Here is a 19,261-nt window from a genome sequence, read left to right on the forward strand (position 1 = left end):
CCCACGGCAGGGCTCGAATCCCGGTCCAAGCTCCGCTGGGTCTCCCCGGGACCCCACTCCGCACCCGCGCGGGCGGCCGAGGGCAGCCGAGGACGTGCGTGCGTGCGTGCGTGCGTGCTTGCGGGCGAGCCCACGAGGCGGGGCGGCGGGGGGAGCGCGCGCGGCGCGGCGGGCGGGGTAGCGGGCGCGCGTAGCTTTCTCGCGCCGGGACCCCCCCGCGCGCGCGCGGCGAGTGGTTCGGCCCGGCCCCCGGCTCATTGTGCTCGCCTCACGCCGGCCCAAGATGGCGGCGGCGCTGGAGGCCCCGGGCCTGTGACCACAAAGAGGAGCCGGGGCTAGACGGGAGCGAGGCGGCGGCGGCGGCGGCGGCCCAGGCCAGCGCCCTCCCCTCAGCCCCCGCCCCGCCCCCGCCGGCGGCGCCACGCCCCTCCTCCAGCCGCCCGCCTAGCATGGTGCGGCGGCCGCGCGCGCCGACATGGGGGAGAAGCTGGAGCTGAGGCTCAAGTCGCCTGTGGGGGCCGAGCCTGCCGTCTACCCGTGGCCGCTGCCGGTCTACGTGAGTGCCGCCCCGCCCCGGCCCAGGGCCCGGCCCGCCCGTGCGGCGCGCGCCCAGAAACCGAGCCTCCAGCCCAAACCGCCCTCGGGACCCCTTCCCGCCCCGCTGGGGCCCTCGGCCGTTGGGAGCGCCCGCGCGCCCCTCGGGCGCTGCCGTTACCACTCAGCCCGCAACCCTGTCCCCCGGCCGCGGGCCGCCACGGCCCGCGAGTTTGCGTGTCTGTTTACGTTGTGACATTCTGGGTGTCTCTGCCTTTTTTGGGGTAGTTTATTCTTTGCGTTGTCAGTGTGCTCAGCTTTATTTTTGAGGACACCTTTTCCTCCTCTCCCCGGCCTTTTCTTAAACCAGGCATTCTGTCACCCAGTCTCGGGGTGGGCCGGCCGGACCCTTGGAAAACCAGGCATTCTGCCCCCTCCAGTCTTGAGGGGGTGGGCCGGCCGGACCCTTGGAAAAACCAGGCATTCTGCCCCCCCCAGTCTTGAGGGGGTGGACCGGCTGGTCCCTTGGAAACTAGGCATTCTGTCCCCCCAGTCTTGAGGGGGTGCGCTGGCCGGATCCTTGGAAACCAGGCATTCTGTACCCCCCGTCTTGAGGGGGTGGGCCGGCCGGTCCCTTGGAAACCAGCATTCTGTACCCCCCGTCTTGAGGGGGTGCGCTGGCCGGACCCTTGGAAACCAGGCATTCTGTCCCCTTAATCTTGAGTGACCCTTGGAAAATGACAGGCCGAGCGGAAATTTACAAAGGCGCCCCCGGGTGAGTCTAGCGACGCAGGGACGTGGGGGACGACGGCGCGGCGCGCGTGCGGTGTTCCTAAGCCCACGCTTGGGCCGGGCGCCGTGGGCAGGCGTCTTTGGGGCGCCCTTTGGCGCGTACGTCTTGCGGGGAGACGGGGCCTCCAGGGCACCCGGCGGGGAAGCCCGCGCGCCCCGCCCCTCGCGCGCGCGCTCCGAGTGTGTCAGTTTTTGGAAACGTCGCGTCCGGGGGCGGGGCCGGAGCCGTGTTGGCTCCCCGCCCTGCGCTCTCCGCGGTCGGAGGGTTTCGTGGTTTCCAGCCCAACGCGCGTCCCGAAGCTTTCTATTTTTGCTCATCTTGCGGCCGGAGGCGAGGCTGGGCCCGGTGCCCGGCTTTTCCGGTGGGACAGAGGCCGAGTGTGTCCGGGCGGGGCGGGGCGCCGTCCAGGGGGCGGGAACAAAGTGGGAAGAACCTCCAACACTCCAGCCGCGGCGCCCTGCCGCCCGGTTTCAGCGCTCAGCGCGTGCTGGTTGGCTGGCCGTTGCGCGGTTTAAAGTCAAATCACTCATTACCCGGGGTTGACGGGCAGTGTAGTTCTCTCCGGAGCGTACGGCTGCGGGGCTTCTGACAGCTCCGTCGCCTGGAGCATCCGAGGCGCCCCGTTGTGAAGTCTGGTGCGGCAGGGCCGCGCCTTTCGGTTGCTATGTGCCGGCGTTCTCTCAGCCGTTCGCCCGGCCGGTGGCAGGGCCTGTGGGGTGCTTCCAGTTTTAGGGGGTTGACGAATAAAGCTGCTGGGAACGTCTGCGAGCAGGTTTCTATGTGGTCATGGTGTTCACCTTGGGAAAATAGTGGGCTCGGACGGTTGGTGCCGCGCTCAGAGTGCGGTTGGCATTTTTCCATCCTACAAATTGGTATCGTTGAGCGTCGAAAAAGTTAAGAAATGCACCGTGATCCACCATCTAGGCATTTGACACCGAGATGAAAGGTCATCCGCAGACAGTCATGTTATCCTGGCACCGGCTGTTATTGGGGGCGGAGCAAGGCCAGAGCGATTTGTAACCATTGTAAATAAGGCCTCCTGTGTTGCTCCGTGGCCAGGCCTGGCTTTCTAGTGTCGGGCGGGCAGGCGGTTCTGAACCGCAGAGGGTCTTTCCCTCCCTGGCCAGGACCTCGCTTGACAGAGCACCGGTGTGTGCTGCCTGCCCGGCCAGGTGCCTGACCTCAGCAGGCCTTTCCCAGGGTGGCTCTCCCACGACCCGGTGAGCGGGCAGGAAGGCCCAGTGGGAGTCTTGGCTGGCTGCAGGGGTGCAGCACCCGCCTTACAGCTTTGCCATGACGTCTGTTAACCTTCTGTGTGCCCTCTGAGGAATTCTGCTTTCTCATGGGAAAGGAGGGGGCAGCACTTCATAAGAGCTCATGTTTTTTGATGCTTCTATGATGAATACATTAAGAGAATGGGCTGCTTGGGAAGCTTGACTTTTTAGAAGGTCACATTACTCATGCAGCATTACATTTGAAATGACTGGGCTTGTTTGTTCTTTGATTCATTCCTCAAGCACGTACTGAGTATTGACAGTGTTCCTGGGGCACAGAGGACAAGAGACAATATTCTCATTTTCAGGAAACTTGCAGACCAAGTAAGGTGGGCGATCTCTAACACCAAAGTTCAGCTGAGTTACAGTGCCACAGGCATCGCTGAGGCCCCAAGGGGGAGGCTGCCAGTTTGCCCCAGAGGAGGTGTGGGCGACTTCTTGGAGGAGGGGGCATCTGTAGCAGGAAGTGCAAACAGCCACAATCCGCGGAGCTCGGAAGCGTCCAGCCTCAGAAACAGGCTTTTGCGTAATTGACCATCTGAGGGGGAGGCGGGGCATCTTGTTCCTCCGGTGACAGCCCCTGCATGTCCACGTGCAGCTCTCGGTGGCCCTTCTGAAGCCGATGGCATTCTTTGGGTGGGCAGGCCAGCTCTCAGCTCGGAAGGGGGCCTGCGGTGTTTGGTCGCCTGGCGGCAGGCGGGAGTGGCCCCGTCCCTCCTGATCCATTCACGCTGGGGGCTGTGGGCGTGGGCTGCTCACAGCCGGGCCTGGGCCTGACTGCCCCGCCTCCGGCTTCCCCTGGAGCCGAGGTTCTTTGATGACACGCTGGGCGGTCCTGCCTCACAGCTGGTGAGTAGCTGAGGTGGGGGCGTGAGCCAGCCCGCCCTGTGACTCCCCAGCCCTGGGACTCAGGGCGGGTTTTCTGAGCTTCCCTCTGGCTAATCCCAGCTCAGGTGGAAGGCAGATTAACCCTTCAGTGCCTTCGTGTGAATGGAGAAGCCACTTTCAAAGGGGAAGGGACCTCAGGAAAACCTGTCTTCTGTGGGTGGCTGTTCGTTCTCAGACATACGTGGTGATACTAGAAAGGGACCCTAAAGCTATGGGACCCAAGATCTTACAAGACATTAAAAGTGATTTATTTTCATCTAAAATATTACGACAAATGGTAGGTTTTAAGACCCAGTTGCCCGCTGCAGACCCTGTTCGCAATGGGTGGGGGCCGTTTTCACTGGGGAGGCTGAGGGAAGAGCCGGGGGACCCGCGGCAGCGCTGTCCTGTTTTTTTAAACTTCTAGTTTTGAGATGATCTTAGACTCATTCTCAGCTGTTAGGAAGAGCGCAGAGACATCCCAGGCCCTCTCCCTGTTTCCCCCAATGGTGGCATCTCACAACTAGAGAACAGATAATGGGCATTGGACGGGTCAGACATAGCGTTTCGGGGGGCCCCCTTTTGCATGCGGGGACCTGGGTGCTGACCGCCTGTGTCTGAGTGACTGGATCCCAGTTCCGGCTTGTGTTTCCGCTGTAGGTGAGCCTCGGCCTCCTTGAGTAACATTCCTGTTTCCTTTCTCTCCTTCAGGGATGCACTTCCAGAAACTTCTTTCTCACCTTGTCTGTCCTCCTGTCCCTGCGTTCCCACAGCTGGGCCTCCTGTTAGTCCATGCGGTGGCACTGGTGGAGTCTGAGGGTGGCTACTGGGGATCTGCCGCGTTCCTGGGGTGCTGGGTGTCCCCTGCCGTCCTTCAGCTCTTCCCTAGTGCTCTCCCGCCGCCTCCCTCCCGCTGCTCCCCAGCCTCTGCCCTCCAGGCCAGCTTCCTTCCCGCTCTGTTGTGGTCACTAGGCCCTGGGATTGTTCCTGTGCCCCTAAATGGATGGCCCCTGCCTGTCCGTGCCTCGTGCTTGGGGCGCTGCTAGCTTTCTTACCACCTGACCCAGAGGTCGGAGGTCAGAGGTTGGGAAGCTGAGGCCTCTGCTGCTTTACTGTTCTTCTGATCAATTACGTGATCTCCCTAAACCTGAGCTCCCTCAGCTTGACTTCCCCCTGGCTAGTCATGGGTACATGGCTAGCTGTGACGCATGCTGGCCAGTGCACAGAAAGCTCAGTAGAATCACGCCTGGTGTGTGTGTGTGTGGGAGACGGTCATTCTAGTAACACTTGTCATTAAAAAACCCGACGCTACTTTTTCTGAAATGGGAAGGGCTTCCGGGGCAGGTGGTGTGCTGTGTGGGGGCTGGCACTGGGGGGAGGGTCCCAATAGGGAAGTGCCCCCCATAGGGAAGAACCCTCCCCTACAGGGAAGGTACCCCGGGATAGGGAAGTCCCCCCATAGGGAAGTGCCCCCAAATGGAAGGGCCCGCAGAGGGAAGTGCAGCCTGCAGGGAGCTGGGAACCCCGCAGCTCAAGTGGGTCTCGCCCTGACAGGACAGCTGTCTTGGCTGTGGTCTGGTCAGAGTGGTTGACAGGACTGGGCCAGGCCCAGGCTGCAGGGCCTGTGGTGTGTCTGCTCTGTGCCTGGAGTGGCAGGGGGGTGAGGCGCCCACCAAGCAGCAGCTGCTGGGGCTGCAGGGCCAGGCTGCTGGGGCTGGGGGTGGGGTCTGCTGGAGGTGCTCTGGAGACGGGCGGGCGGCTCGTGAGGGGGCTGGACAGGGAGGGGAGGCCAGATGGGCCAGTAGGTGAGTCAGCTGGGGTGCACAGGCATTGCTGGTCTCCTGGTTTTTGTGATTTTTTTTTTTTAAGCAGCAGCAGTTTATTTCTCACAGTTCTGAAGGCTGGGAAGCCCGAGATCAAGGCACCAGCATGGTTACATCCCGGTAGGGGCCTGCTTCCTGGCTCATAGCCAGCACCTTCTCTCTATGTCCTCACAAAGCGGAAGGCCGGGGAGCTCGGGGGCGTTGTGCTTGTGATTTACTAACAGCTTCATTGCGATATAATTTACCTACCATGCAACCTCTCCATCCGAAATACACTTCCTCGGACTTTAGTACATTGACAGTGGTGTGCACCTACCATCTGTCATTCCAGAACATTCCATCTCTCCCCATATAAACGTCTTCCCCAGTCCCTGGCACCCACGAGCCCATGTTATCCTATTGTGGACGGTCCACAGAAACGGATGGCACACCATGTGGCCTGTGTGTCTGACGTCTCTCACTGCACACACGTGGGGTGAACACCAGAGCCCCACTCCTTTCTGTGGCCGAGTGATGTTCCCCTCTGGGTGGATGGGTGGTGGGGTGTTGAGGCCCCTGTGAGGCTCTCAGTTGGCCTGTGTCCTCAGGGTGGGAGGCACGTGTGGCTGTGCCTGCCACTCAGTGGGCTTCCCCTGTCGGAAGGGCCTCCATGGGCCCTGGGCTTTCTGTCTTCCCACCACACCCCTCGTTCTGCTTCCAAGACCCCTCTGGGGCCCCCTCTGCATGCCCACCTTGGTGTCCTCTCTTCCCTCGTTCAGCTGGACATACAGCCTCGTGGGGTCCCTGTGGCCACTTCCTGCTTTTCCATGGTGACTTGAGGGGCTCGCGGGTTGATTCTTTCACTGAAGTGCCTTTCTGTGGGTGTCTGCTGAAGGCCACCTTGTATTCTGGGGGGTGTCGGGGTGGCACTGGGTGGGACTTCTGACCATGGAGCAGGGAGCCCTGTCCTCTGTCCAGCCTCGTTTGCTGCAAGGCCCGTGCCAGTCAGGGTTGGCCTGAGCTGCCTGCAGTGACTCGGGGCGGGCATCGTGGGGAGATGCCGTGGAGGCGGCAGCAGGAGCTGAGCCCTCCTTCCTGTTGGTCATTCGGGCTGTTGTCACAGCTGTGCCTTTTAGCCGAGCAGGGAACATTTCCTGGGAGCAAAGAATCCCAGGGGAGGGGGGGTGAGGCCTGCACACCACTGACTCAGCGTCCTCCCGCAGCAGCGTCAGCCACCCACTTGCTGTCCCTTTTTGCAGTGTGACATTATTCTGGGGGCCATGTGAGCATAGTTCTTGAAACTAGTGAAGCTCAAAAGCAGTGACTGGGAGCCTGGTGCTTTCTGCTACTTCCTGGCGTGTGCTGACTGCTGTCCCGTGGATGCTGTGCTCCGTGGGGTGGTGGGAGTCAGTGCCCCCCGGGAGGCACACCGCATCCATGGACTGTGTGGGGCTCTAAGTAAGCGGTTGAGATGTCTCCCACGCTGCCTCCCACCCTGACAGCGGGCTCAGAGCTCTGTGGATAACAGGCTGTGAGCTGGGTTATCTGGGCATTCTGTGCAGTGAGAGGGCAGCAGGATGTGGCTGTTGGGTGGGTAGGAAGGTCTGCCGGGCAGGTTGGGTCAGGGATTGGGTGGCAAGCAAGGCCATGGCCAGCTACATGTGTGCCAACGGCTACATGGTGTCTGAAGACCCTGCTAGTTGAGTGTGGAGGTCTGGGAGGAGGACCTGGATGAAGACAAGGGCTTCCCAGTGCAGGTGCGACCCCACAGCATCCAGCTTGCGGACGAGGAGCTGTGCTGGAGTGACGGGACTGGCCTGGTGAGGCCGCGCAGCCAGGCGCGAGCTCCTGCCGTTCAGTGCCTGCAAACCTCCCTGCTGTTGCATTGGGGAGCGGGGGGCTCCCTGTTTCGAACCGGAGCCCGGGTGTCCTACTGCCCCTCTAGTTCTGCCTGTTCTGCCACCTGCCCAGGCTCTCTGCTCTGCCCCCAGGGTGTGTGTGCCTGCAGGCCCATGCCCCACAGTTGCTCTCTGTTCAGAGTGATCCTGAGTCTTGCTGCTGGGACCCACAGGCTGGTTTCCAGGGTGGAGGCCCCCTCCTGCCCCACAGTCTTACCTTTGGCTTTGCCCTTTATGTGTGTTCAGGGCCTCTCTTTGGGTTCCTGTGTATTGTGAACTGGTAGGGTGCTCTCGTCCCGAGTACCTGAATTGGTCATGTAAGAATAAACCCTCAGTGAGCTGCTCTCGCTCCTACCTGGTGAGCTGCTCTTGCTCCTACCTGGTGAGCTGAACCGTGAACTCGGACTGGCCTGGCGCCTGGGGTCTCAAGCGTGTTTTTGGCCTCAGGGCCTCATCAAGGTATCTGTGGAAGGGAAGCGTCTTGTTGAAATCCAGGACAATGATTAAAATGGCAAACTGACCACACCTTGAATTTTGGGGTGTTTGAATGTGTTCAGGCCCTACTCTGGTGCTTGTTCATGTGGGTGTCCACATGACATGTCTTCCTTACTCAGAGCTGAGGAGGTTAAGCTTTTAGCTGAAGAGGTGCCATGAAATTCATGGATTTACTCGTCTTATTCACGAGACTTTAAATGCACCACGTTTATCTTCAGAGCGTTCTGTGCAGTGAGAGGGCAGCAGAAGGTGGCCGCTAGGTGGGTGAGAAGGCCTTCTGGGCAGGGGGGCTTGGGGACGTGCCTGAGGCTGTGCCAGGCAAGGCTGTGGCCAGCTATGTTCACACCCTGATGGCACCGTTTCTGGTGTGTCTGCATTTGCAGAAGCTTCTGTGTCTGAGCTTCCAACACAGCTATTAAAATTTCACCTTTGAGTGGATTTGAGACTTAAGAGAGTCTCTGTGTGCTCTCAGTCAGTGACCTGGACGTGGCCTTGGGAGAGTGTCGCGGCCACGGCCTCCCCACGCCCCTGCGGGTCCAGGCTCCCGCCTCCTGAGCTCTGATCTGTGGCCCCTCTGTCTGTAAGGAAAGGCAAGCGCCTTTCATGATGTGCATGCTGGAAGGCGCTGCTCTGGCGTCTGCAGAGTGCTCCTCAGCTTGGGCCCGCCAGCCTCATGTGCACCTCCCATCAGGGGACATCTGTCCTTGGTGCGTGGCCCCGGGGCCCGTGAGTCTTGCGCGGAGGACACTTAACCCGAGCCCCATGAGGGTGGGTCTGCCGAGTCTTCCTGAGGGAGGTGGTCCGGCCCCACAGGAATCCCGGTCCTGCAGGCCGGCTGACACTCTGCCCCCGACAGCAGGCCTTGCCTACAGCTTCTGCTCTGGCATTCGCAGGGTGGCACCTTCCACCTTTGCCCTCTTCCTTCCTGAGCCTGTTGGGACCCTGCAGGAGACCGGGCTCTTCTCCCCACTTGCTCAGTCACAGGCTCCAGCATCCCTTGGCTGGTGGATGCTCACATCATCCTCTGGGTCATGACCCAGCCCCTCACCCTGTCCCACTCCTGCTGGCCTAGAGCAGCCGCCGGGGGCGTCCTGTTTTGGGCACATCTGCACTTCCTGGCCAGGGACGTCTGGGCCCATCCTGTCCCTTCTCTGCCCCAGCCCTGGAATGGGCCATTGTCCCACAGAGCCTGGCTCCTTTTCCGAGCATGCAGAGGCAGAAATGGGTGCAGATGGTAGTGGTGCAGACCTGGGGTTAGAGAACACGCAGGGAGCTGGCCGCCTGCTCAGCAGCCCCTTCCCGGCCGTCCCTGCAGGGATTCCCAGGCAGGGGCTCCCTGGTGTGTGCGTTCATCACCAGGTGTGGGAGGTGCCCTGTGAGTGTTCTGTGCCTCAGTCAGAGGTGGGGTGGCCCCCAGGCCCCTGGGGCTCCAGGTGCCGCTGCAGAAGCACAGTTAGCCAGTAGCTGCTGACCCTGGCTCCCAGCCACGCTTCCGGCATGGTTCGTGGCCACTGGGTGAGACTCCATGCTCCTGGCTGCTGCTTTCTGCAGTGCCCTCCTCCCTGCTGGGCCCTGAGGCCCACTGCTCCGTGGCTGGCTCCTTGTCACTGCCTCTCTCGCGTCGCCCTGTGAACGGCTCCCAGAGCCCCCACCTGTGTACACCTTCCCCCCAGGGTCCAGGCTTCAGCGTGTGGGTTTGGGACACAGGTGTGCTGTCCATCACAGTCAAGTGCAGCCTGCTGCAGGAACAGATGTGCTGTTACACACGTCTTCACGTGACCCCCAAAGTGGAGGGCCCAGGGAACCCCTCATGTCCGTCTCCTGCTGTCTCAGTCAGTAGCCTTCTGCTTGGGATGCAGAGGCCCGGGGAGGCCCAGTGACTCGGAGCTGGGCCTGTGACTGCACGGCCGCGGGAACACTGCCACATGTGTGTGGGTTGGGCAGCAAGGGTGCAGGCTGGGGACAGGACAGGAGGGTCAGTGGGCATCGACTCATCCAGGCCCCGTCCCCACAGGTCCCTCCCAAGGCCACCGTGCGGTGTGGCGTTGCTGCAGGGCGTAAACCCTGTCCCTTTGTCTTTCAGGACAAACACCACGATGCTGCTCACGAAATCATCGAGACCATCCGGTGAGTGCGCACCTGCGGGTGGGCGGGGCTGCCCCAGTTGGGGGCCCCCCAGCTGAGGCCTGGCTCCAGGGCCCATGGGCCCAGGCCACGCCCCACCTGTGCTCTCTGAGCCCCACCGCCCGCGCTTTCAGCCAGCTTGGCCCCGCACACTCCTTTTGCGATCCCTGGGTGCATCTCCACCAGACCCGAGCAGCCGGCAGCTTGGTCAGAGTCCAGGTCACCCACCTGTGCGGCCCTGGGCAGGTCTCAATGCTCTCGGAGTTTGGCGTCCTGTGGAAGGGGGTGGAAGGCCCGGCCTGGCCACAGGGCTCTTGGAACCCCCGCCCGCTGCCTCAGCCCGTCCCTCTCCTGTCCTGTCCCAGCTGGCTTTGATGTGCTGGGTTCAGCTGGCGGTGCCCTTGGTGGTCTGACTCTTCTCCAGCCCCCTTCGTAGCCCTTCGAGAGCCGTCCCTGCCCTGTGAGTGTGCAGAGGGCGTGGGCCTGTCAGCTGGCAGCCTTGGCCAGGACCGGGGTGAGGGTATTGCTGATCTGTTTCTTTAGGCTTTCTCCCCATCCCGGACTGAGGTCTGGGACGCCCTCCGGGTGCCCACAGTGCAGACTCGGTGGCGCCTCCTGCTCCCTGCATGCAGCAGTGGGAACCACATTGTACACGTGTGCATGGCCTTGGCCTTGCCACGCGCTGTTCCTCAGGACCCTTGACCGTGTAGTGCAGTGGGGGCGGCAGGCTGGGCTGTGGCGCTTTCCAGCCCCTGCTGTGCTGTGAGCCCTGGCCTGCTCTCCCTGCCACCTGGCGGCTGGGTGCCCGACCCAAAGCCCTCCAGCTCACTGAGTGTGCGTGCTTTGCTCCTGAGCTGTGCAATGCCTCCTTGCAAGATCGCTTTGAGGATTAAGTGAAACAGTTTGTGTAATCAACCAGTCAGTGGTGTCACCCCACAGGCTTCCTCTGTAATCCACTGTCCCTTCACTCCTGTCCCAGGCAACTACTGATTTGCTTTCTGCTGCTGCAGGCTGCTTTGTGTTTTATAGAATTTTATGTACATGAAATCGTATCGTATGTACTTTTTTCTTCCTGGCCTCTTTCAGCACGTGGTATTGAGATTATCCCTGTTGTCGTGTTTATCACTGCTTATTACTAAGGAGAGCTCAGTTGTCAGATGGGCCACAGTCTGTTGGTTGTTCAGCAGATGATGGACGTGTTGAGTTTTCTGACTGGCGATTATAAACAAAGCTGTTATAAATGTTCTCTTGGGTCTTGGGGGTTGTGTGTGGACACGTCTTTGTTTCTTTTGGGTAAATAGCCAGGAGTGGGATTGCAAGGTCGTATGGCAACATTAAGAGGAACGGCCAGGGTGTTCTCCAAGAGGACCCCTCCTGCAGCTCCCGTCTTCGCCAGCACACGCTGCTGATGTCCTCTGCCGTCGCTGGTCTAATTTGAGCTGAGTAGTGGTATTTCACTGTGGTCTCAGTTCTCATTTCTCTGGTAACTAATGTGTTGATCAGCTTTTGCTTATTTTTAAGAATTGGTTAGTTGTTTTCTTACCGTTGAATTTTGAGCATACGTGTGTCTTCTGGTTACCAGCCCTTTATCAGGTGTATGTTTTGCAAATGTTTTCTCCCAGTCCATGGTTCGTCTCTTTGTGTTGTTAACAGTGTCCTTTGAAGAACAGTTATCTTAAATTTTGACAAAGGCCCAGTTTATCCACATTTTTCTTTTAGAGTTTTGGGGGTTTTTGCATCCTAAGAAATACTTGCCTAACCCCAACGTCACAAAGGTTTTCTCCTATGTTTTCTAGAAGTTTTTAGTTTAGGTTTCACATTGAAGACTTCTCATCCATTTTGAGTAAATTTTACATCTGTTGTGAGGTGTGGGTTGAAGTTTGTTATTTTTCATATGGATGTCCAGTGGTTCCATCAACATTTGTTGATGAGACTGTCCTTTCTCTGTGGCTTTTCCTTGTCCCCTTTGTCAAAAATCAATTGGTAGCATACAAGTTCATTCATATCTAGACCTTGTTCTGTTCCCCTGACCCACATCTCTATACTTTGGCCAGTTAAAAACTGTGGCTACTGTCATTTTATATTGAGTTTTGGAATCAGGCAGGGCAAGTCCTCCACCTTTGTTCTTCTTTTTAAATATTGTTTTGTTTATCCAAAACCTTCTTGCTTTTCCATATAAATTTTAGAATTAGCTTGTTGATTTTTACATCATTTTGATAGGGATTGTATTGAATTGATAGGTCCTTTTGGAGAGATTTGCCGTTGATATTGAGCCTCCCAATCCATGAACATGGCACATCTTTCCACTTAGGGGGCTTCCAGCATTTCTCTCAGCCATGTTCTGTTGTTTCAGTGTGGGGGTCTTCCACACCTTCTGGTAGATTTATTCCTAGAGAGATAATACTTTTTGCACTTCTATAAATGGGATTTTGTGTTAAATTTTACTTTCCAATTGCCTGATGCTCAGAAGTAAAAATACACTTGATTTTTGTATATCAGTCTTGACCTTGGGGTAAATTCATTGATTCTAGTAATTGTTTTAGAGATTTCTTGGGACTTGCTGTGGAAATAACTATATCACCAGTAAGTAGGGACAGTTTTACTTACTTCTTTCCAGTCTTAGTGATTTTATTTCATTTTCTTGACTTTATTGAATTGGCCAGGACCTTCAGTACAATTCCATAGAAGTGAAAGCTGGCACTCAGTCCTTCCTCACTGAGACATTGTTAGCTATGGGGCCTTCACAGTTGTCCTGTATTAGTTTGAGGAAATTTCTTGCTATTCCTGATGTTATTTTTCCTAGATGTGACCATGGCATTGTAGTTATGCAAAAAGAAGAACTCTTTAACTTGTATGGGTGAATAATGACATATTTATGGATGAAATGATGTAAGGTCTGTTTTCTGCTTCTGAATCATATGGAATGGGTTCAGAGAGAGCATCAGACAAGAGTGTTCACTCACGGTAAGGGCTCTTGGCTCAGCGAGGGACACCGGCCCCCATGTGTCTTGTGGCATGACATTAACCTCCGTCAACTGGTTACGGCATTGCCTATCAGATTCCTTCCACATAAAGGCCCCATTTTTTCCTTTTCCATTAGTAAATATCTTGGGGAAAGTCCTTAGAGGCGGTCTCTCCTCAGACTTGTGCCCACTGATTCTAGCATCAGCTGTGGACCTCACCACCTGGGTATTCTGCAGGCGACTTTCTGTTTTCCTCGTTCTCTCCACATTATTAACCAGAACTCTGTTTCTTCATGGGGATCAGGTTTGCCCTGCCGGCTCTCCTCTTGTTATTTATGTTGTGCCCATGCTGCCGCTGAGGCTCTTGCGGTGTGTCCCGTGCCTGTTCTGAGCATGTCCTCACTTTCTGGAACCACACGATGCTCCAAACTCCTCCACATTCCCTGTGTTCCAATCTTAGAATCAGCCACTTTTCTGGGGAGCTTTGGTGTCTTTTGCTGGAGAGTAGTTTTGCTGCATTTTGAGATTGGGTTTTCTCCTCCTGCCTGAGTTGTAAGACTCCTCAGCACACCCCGGCTGTGCATGCCTAGTGAGGTACTGTAGTGTGAGCAGTGTGGCTGGCGGCAGTCTTAATGGCATTTTGATGACGAAGTTTTTAGTTTATCAGTTCATTTTTTGATGCTTAGTTGTCTGGGTCACGTCCAGGAAATTTTTGCCTACCTGAGATTCAAAGATACTCTCTTTTGTTTTTCTTCAAGGAGCTTTGTGGTTTTGGCTTTTATGTTAAGGTTTAATTAAGAACAATTGTGAATTAAGTTTTGTTATTGTCAGATGGCCATTTATGTTTATGAGGATCAAGATTTATTTATTTTTCCCATTGATATTCAATCATTCCAGCCTCATTTGTTGAAAAGACTTTACTTTTTCCATCAAATCCCCGTGGTGTTTTTCTCTAAAATCAGTTGTTTAAATATTAGTCCCTCTCTGGATTTTGTGTTCTATGTCACTGATCTGTTTATCTCTATGCCAACATCAACACCACACTCTCTTGGTCTCTTTAGTTGTATAGTAAGATTCAAAAGAAAGTAGTACAAGTCTTCCAAATGCTTTTTTCAAAGATTATTTTGGCTATTCTAGGTTCTCTGCCTTTGTATGTCACGTTTAGAGTCACCCTGTCTGTTTCTCCAAAAAAGCCTACCACTGGGCTTTTTATAGGAATTACTTTGAATTTGTATTTCAGTTCGGGGAGAAGGGGCATTTACAAAATATTGAGTCTTCCATCCCATGAACACAGTATGTCTCTCTCTGTTGTCCCTAGTAGTTCCCAGCAGTGTGTTGCAGTTCTCAGTGTAGAGGTCCTGCAGACCTTTCATTGAAACTATGCTTAAGTATCTATGTCTTAATACTACTTTAAGTGGCATTTAAAAAATTCTTTTAAAAATGTTTTGTTGCTGGTGTATGTAAATATAGTTAATTTTTGCCTGTTGACCTTTTCTCCTGTGACCTTGCTCGAGTCACATGTCTTCGCAGCGTCTGTATAAATTCCTTAGATTAGTCTGTGTTGAGTTGTGTGTGCGAATGCAGACAGTGCTTCCTTCCAGTCCCTGCTGCGTGGCGCCGGCCGGCACCCCAGTACAGTGGTGGAGGAGGGCTCTCTGCTCCCGGGAGTGCTTGGTCCTGCACCCTGGTGGGTGTGGCTGCAGGGCTCAGACCTTCCTGTGCTGTGGGTGGTGCTGAGCAGAGACTGGCCTGGGAGTAAAGGTGTGTGTGCAGAGTGAGGCCAGGGGCTCTGATGCATCACGGGACCTGGGGACTGAGGGAGCCGGGAAGACCTCGCTTGGGGGGCACACTGCCCTGCTGCTCTGGTGGCTGTGAGTTTGGGGTTCGGTGGGGAGGGACCCCAGACCTCAGAGCAGGGATGTCAGGATGTGTGTGCCCAGTGCAGGGGCGTGGTGGAGAAAACTGCTGCCTTTCTGGATTCAGCGGCTGCTAAGTAGCCATGTCTTGCTCCGGTGGGGAATTCTCTCTGATGACACAGGAGAGATGGCTCCTCCTCCACCAGTGTCCAGCCCCCGTGGCCCTCCTGGAGAGCCACTGGCAGGAGAGAAAAGGTGGGTGTGCTGTGGGAGACTACCACCCAGCCACAGCCCTGTCAGCTCCAGGGCAATGCTTTCCACCCATTTCCTGAATAATGGGGACTGGATTCTGTCATGGGCGTTTTCTGCATTTGTTGGGACGCTCATACTGTGTTCTCCATCCCACTCGTGAGGTGGATGACAGTGATCCGTTTCAGAACGTTGTGGCCTCCACGGCCTGGGTAAACTCCATGTGAGAAGACTGCAGTCGAGGCATGTTGCTGACTCAGCTGACTGGTATTTTTAAAGGGTTTTTGTGTCTGTGCTTGTGAGGGATATTGGTCTGTAGGTTTCCCTCTTTTCAATGACTTTGTCTTTCTCTGGTTTTTGCACCTGGGTAAAGTTGGGCTCATGACACTGAAAATAATTTGTGTTATTTCTCCTCCGATGTCTGATGGAAGTCACCGCCGTGAGTTTTCTTTTTGGGAAGCATCTGATTAGGGAGTCATGGTCTTTGTGGGCACGTGGCTTTTCATGTTTTGTTTCTTCTTGAGTCAGTTTTGGAAGCTGCTGTCTTCTGAGGAATTTGTTTTCTCTTAACTTGTCGAGTCTTTTGACATACAATTTTTCATAACCTGCCTTATTTTCTGTTTATTCTCTGTTAGATCTATAGTGATGTCTCCTCTTTGGGGATTTATTTCAAAATTATTTCAAGATCCACTGAGGGATCTGTTATGTTTTCCTGTCCCTTAATCTGTGGGCTCCCCATCCATCTCTTTTTTTTCTTGCAATTTGTTTGTTGAAGAAGCCCCATTGGTTGTCTTGGAATTTGTGAACTCATCAAAGAGGAGTTCCTTTTAGGTTCTAATTGTTATGTGGCTTTTCAAGCTCTCTGATTTGAGCCGATTAGAGTCCTCGACCCTGCACCATTCAAGTCCACTTAAGCTCGTGGTCATCACTGTGGTTTGAACTTGAAACTGCATAAAACTCGTAATTCACAACTCACTGTAAATTGTACAGCATTTGTTTTGAAGGAATGCCTCCCCGCTGTCCGTCACATTTTGAGTCGTTGAGTAAGGAGAATGTTTGGGTTTTGTATTTGGGAGTAAACAGTGTTTAAGGAGTGGAGAGTAAAAATAGAGCTTAAGGGTAATCTTCATTACTTTTCCTGCTTTTGTTTTTCAGATGGGTCTGTGAAGAAATCCCCGATCTCAAGCTTGCAATGGAGAATTACGTCCTAATTGACTACGATACCAAAAGGTGAGCAGCTGTGCCTGAGTGTCTGTCCACTGCAGACAGCTCGGCACTTGTGGGGACACAGCCTATCATTAGTTATTCTTTGATGGTGCAAGCTGTGAAATTTCCTTTTAGAGTTGGCTGTAGCCTCCACAAAGTTATTTTGGTAGGAAATGTTTATCAAATATTGGCAGAGGCTGTCAGAGTGAGGACAGAGCTGGAAATGCCACGCTGTGGAGATGGGACAGCATGTGCGAAATCGCCCTGGGCTGCTAGTTGACATTCTCACTGCAGGTGGTGGCCGGCCGCCAGCGTCCCTGACTGGGGTTGTGCCACCAGACTGGGCCCCCTTCAGCACCAGGGCTCTGGCCGGATCTGGGCTCGGTCTTAGCTGGGTCTGGTCAGTAACTGTCCAGCCCTCTGGCCACTCCTAGTGGTTTCCTGTTGCACATCCTGGACCTCAGAGCGTCCTGGGGGTGGATGTGGGTGAGGCTGTCTCTGGAATGCCTGCCTGGAGCTCTTGTTTTCCTTTGGGAGAGCAGGATGACAGTCCACGCTCGGCCCATTTTGGCTCTCAGCGGGCCTGCTCAGTACGCGGTCCTCCCTGGAGCATTGTGTCTAGATCAGCCCGGAGGAGCCCCGAAGCCCCTCCGTGCGATCCAGCCCCCAGGAGCTCGTGACGTGGTCTCCCTTTTGTGTTTGGAGGACTTCTTGGTCCCCAGCTGGTGTCCTGCCCTCAGCCAGCCCCTGAACCTTCTCCCTGCGCTCCTGGGCCAGAGCTAGGGGGCTTGTGTGCGTCCGTCAGCACCAGCCCGCAGCAAGCTCCTCCTGTCCCAGAGTGGATGCTGCTCGTGGGGTTAGCCTGCGAAGCGCACCTTTAATAACCGATTGATTGCTGTGTGCCTGGCCCAGAGCAGCCAGAGATTTTAAAGATGCCTTTGCTACAGAACACTTGCAGGTGGTGTTTGGTATTCTTTCCTCTGTGTCTAGGTGGCCTAGAAAAGACCAGAAGGATGTGGAGGCCTGGGAGAGGGCGGTGGGGGCCAGGCTGGTGGCGCCACGCTAGGGACCCATGTGACCCTGGAGTCAGGCACGAAGTGGGGGGTCCTCACTTCTCCCTTAAGCAAGTCGATGACTGCACCAGCGCTGGGGGCCGAGCTCAGCCTGTCAGCTCCGGGCTGGCACATAGGAGCCCGGTGCTTTGGCTCATCGCTCCAGGAGAAAGCCTCTTCCAGGGTGGCCAGAAGCTTTGAGAAGGTGGCAGCGTTGAGGTTGAGGACAGAAGTAAAGGTTGGGCTAGAAGGAAGCGCAGTCACACAAGGAAAACAGGAGGGTCTTGGGTCTGTGGGGGCATCCAGCCTGTCATTCCCAGATGGGGAGAGTGGCCGGAGAGCGAGGGGGTGCGGCTCACAGGCACGACGCACACGGTGGGCACTCGTCCTGACCGGGACTACTGGGTCCTACGCTCCTTGTGACGCCGGCTGGGCTGCGCAGGGGAGGCTGGCTGGCCCTGCCCCCTCCTCACTGAGGTCCGCGCTTGGTTCTCCGGAGGGCGGGAACCCGTCTGCCTGGGTCTGCCTGACTGCGGCGCTCTGTCAGGCCCCCAGGGTGTACCCCACTCCGTCCGCATCTTTGGTCCTGGGGCCTCATGGGGCTCCGGCCGCGGCTGCCCCTTCCTGCCCCAGGCTCCCCACTTTCTCACTGCAGCTGCCATGCAAGGGGCTGTGAGCTCATCTCACGACCCGCTCTGACTCAGCTTGTGTTGGGTCTGTAGTAAAGGGGATGTGCACTTAAGTCCCAGGAGTACATCTAGGGCCGAGGAGGAGGGCCAGGCGTGAAGATGCAGGCAGGGGTGGGTGTGGGCTGCGCGTCCTGTGTCCTGTGTGCAGGGGCCCCTGCCTGGCTCCTGGTGTCTCTCTGGGAGGAGGCCACCGTGCTGCTGTGTACCTGGGTCGGTGGCAAGAAGGGGCTCCCGGGGGACACTCCCATCCCTACACACAGACCCTGTGAGCAGGTCTCCCCCGGCACTGTGGAGATTGGCCAGGCCGTTCTCTGGGGGTCCATCCTGGGCACTGTGGGGGGTGAGTAGCACTCTCAGCCCCACCCACCTGATGCCAGGATCCCCCCAGTGTGACAACCACAGACTCCCCCAGGTTTGCCCAGCATCCTCTGGGAACATAGTCACCCTGGTGGGGGTACCCTGGGTTTGAGGATCCCACTGAAAAGAAGCACCTGCAGCAGAAGCACTGGCGTGGGGAGAATACGGCTTCATCAGAGACTCACAGCCAGCACGTGCTGCTTGTATCATCAAAGGTGTGGAGACTTGAGGTGCTATAGTGAGCAGCCAGCGTGGGGGGTGTAGCCCTCCTGTCTGCAGCTGGGCATCGGGAGGCGTCCTCTTCCGCCGGCTGGTGGAGCCCGGAGCCCCTTGTGCCCGCGGCTGGCCCCTGGTGCGTCTGTGCAGGTGGAGGGTGGGCCGGTGCGAGATGAGCCCTCCCTGCCGGGGATCCGCACGCTGCCCCGTGCAGTCCCGGTGGAGCAGGTGGGCTCCACCGTCCCGCCCAGTGGGAGTGAGGCCTGGCCCTTTCCTCACTGAGCCCTGCTGGGCACGCCTGTGAGCCGTGAACTATGTGGGCTGCCCTTGAGGTCATGTGTGGCCTCACTGCCAGGGTCTGCCTTAGCCTGGAGCTCCCAGCCCAGCCTTGTGGCCCCTGTGGACTCTCTTTGGGGCCCTGTGACCTCTGCCCTCTCACCGGGTGGGGCCTGGGCTCTCCCTTTCTGTGTGCTGTTCCCCCCATGAGGCCTGTGAGGCCCTGGGCCTGTTCGGGCTCACTGGCGCCTTCGCGCCTTCCCCTTGGTTTTTCAGTTTCGAAAGCATGCAGAGACTCTGCGACAAGTACAACCGGGCCATTGACAGCATCCACCAGCTGGTAGGTGGCCCGTGCCCGCCCTCCCCTGTCTCCTCCCCTTGGGCCCCGTGCTGCAGTTTGCCAGCCTGTTGCCCTTCACATCCCCCTGGGCAGTTCTAACAGAGTGCCTCTGGGACCCCCTCCTGGCCATCCTCAGTGCTGGGACCCACTGGCCACCAGCAAGAGGCGTCTGCAGAACGGTCCTTGGGCCCCGCGCACTGTCCTTGGTTGGGACCATAACGAGCCAGCCTGGGCATTCACCCCTGTGCACTGGTGCCTGATCCTTGCCCT

General features: G+C 56.7%; 1 protein-coding gene across 8 annotated transcripts in view; it reads left to right on the plus strand.

Moving 5' to 3' along the window:
* The first annotated feature begins 302 nt into the window (after positions 1-302).
* The window catches only part of DOT1L (DOT1 like histone lysine methyltransferase), a 51,237-nt gene continuing 32,278 nt past the window's right edge, over positions 303-19,261 (plus strand). For 7 of the 8 annotated variants that reach the window (XM_057489631.1, XM_057489632.1, XM_057489637.1 and 4 more), the window contains exons 1-4: positions 303-556; positions 9,747-9,790; positions 16,011-16,085; positions 18,928-18,991. In XM_057489631.1, coding sequence (XP_057345614.1) covers positions 476-556; positions 9,747-9,790; positions 16,011-16,085; positions 18,928-18,991 — 264 coding nt within the window. In that variant the 5' untranslated portion in view covers positions 303-475. The remainder of the gene's footprint in view (positions 557-9,746; positions 9,791-16,010; positions 16,086-18,927; positions 18,992-19,261) is intronic. The other variant, XM_057489633.1, reaches the window with a different exon arrangement.

This window comes from Manis pentadactyla, chromosome 12 (genome assembly GCF_030020395.1).
Source record: "Manis pentadactyla isolate mManPen7 chromosome 12, mManPen7.hap1, whole genome shotgun sequence".
Taxonomy (NCBI): domain Eukaryota; kingdom Metazoa; phylum Chordata; class Mammalia; order Pholidota; family Manidae; genus Manis; species Manis pentadactyla.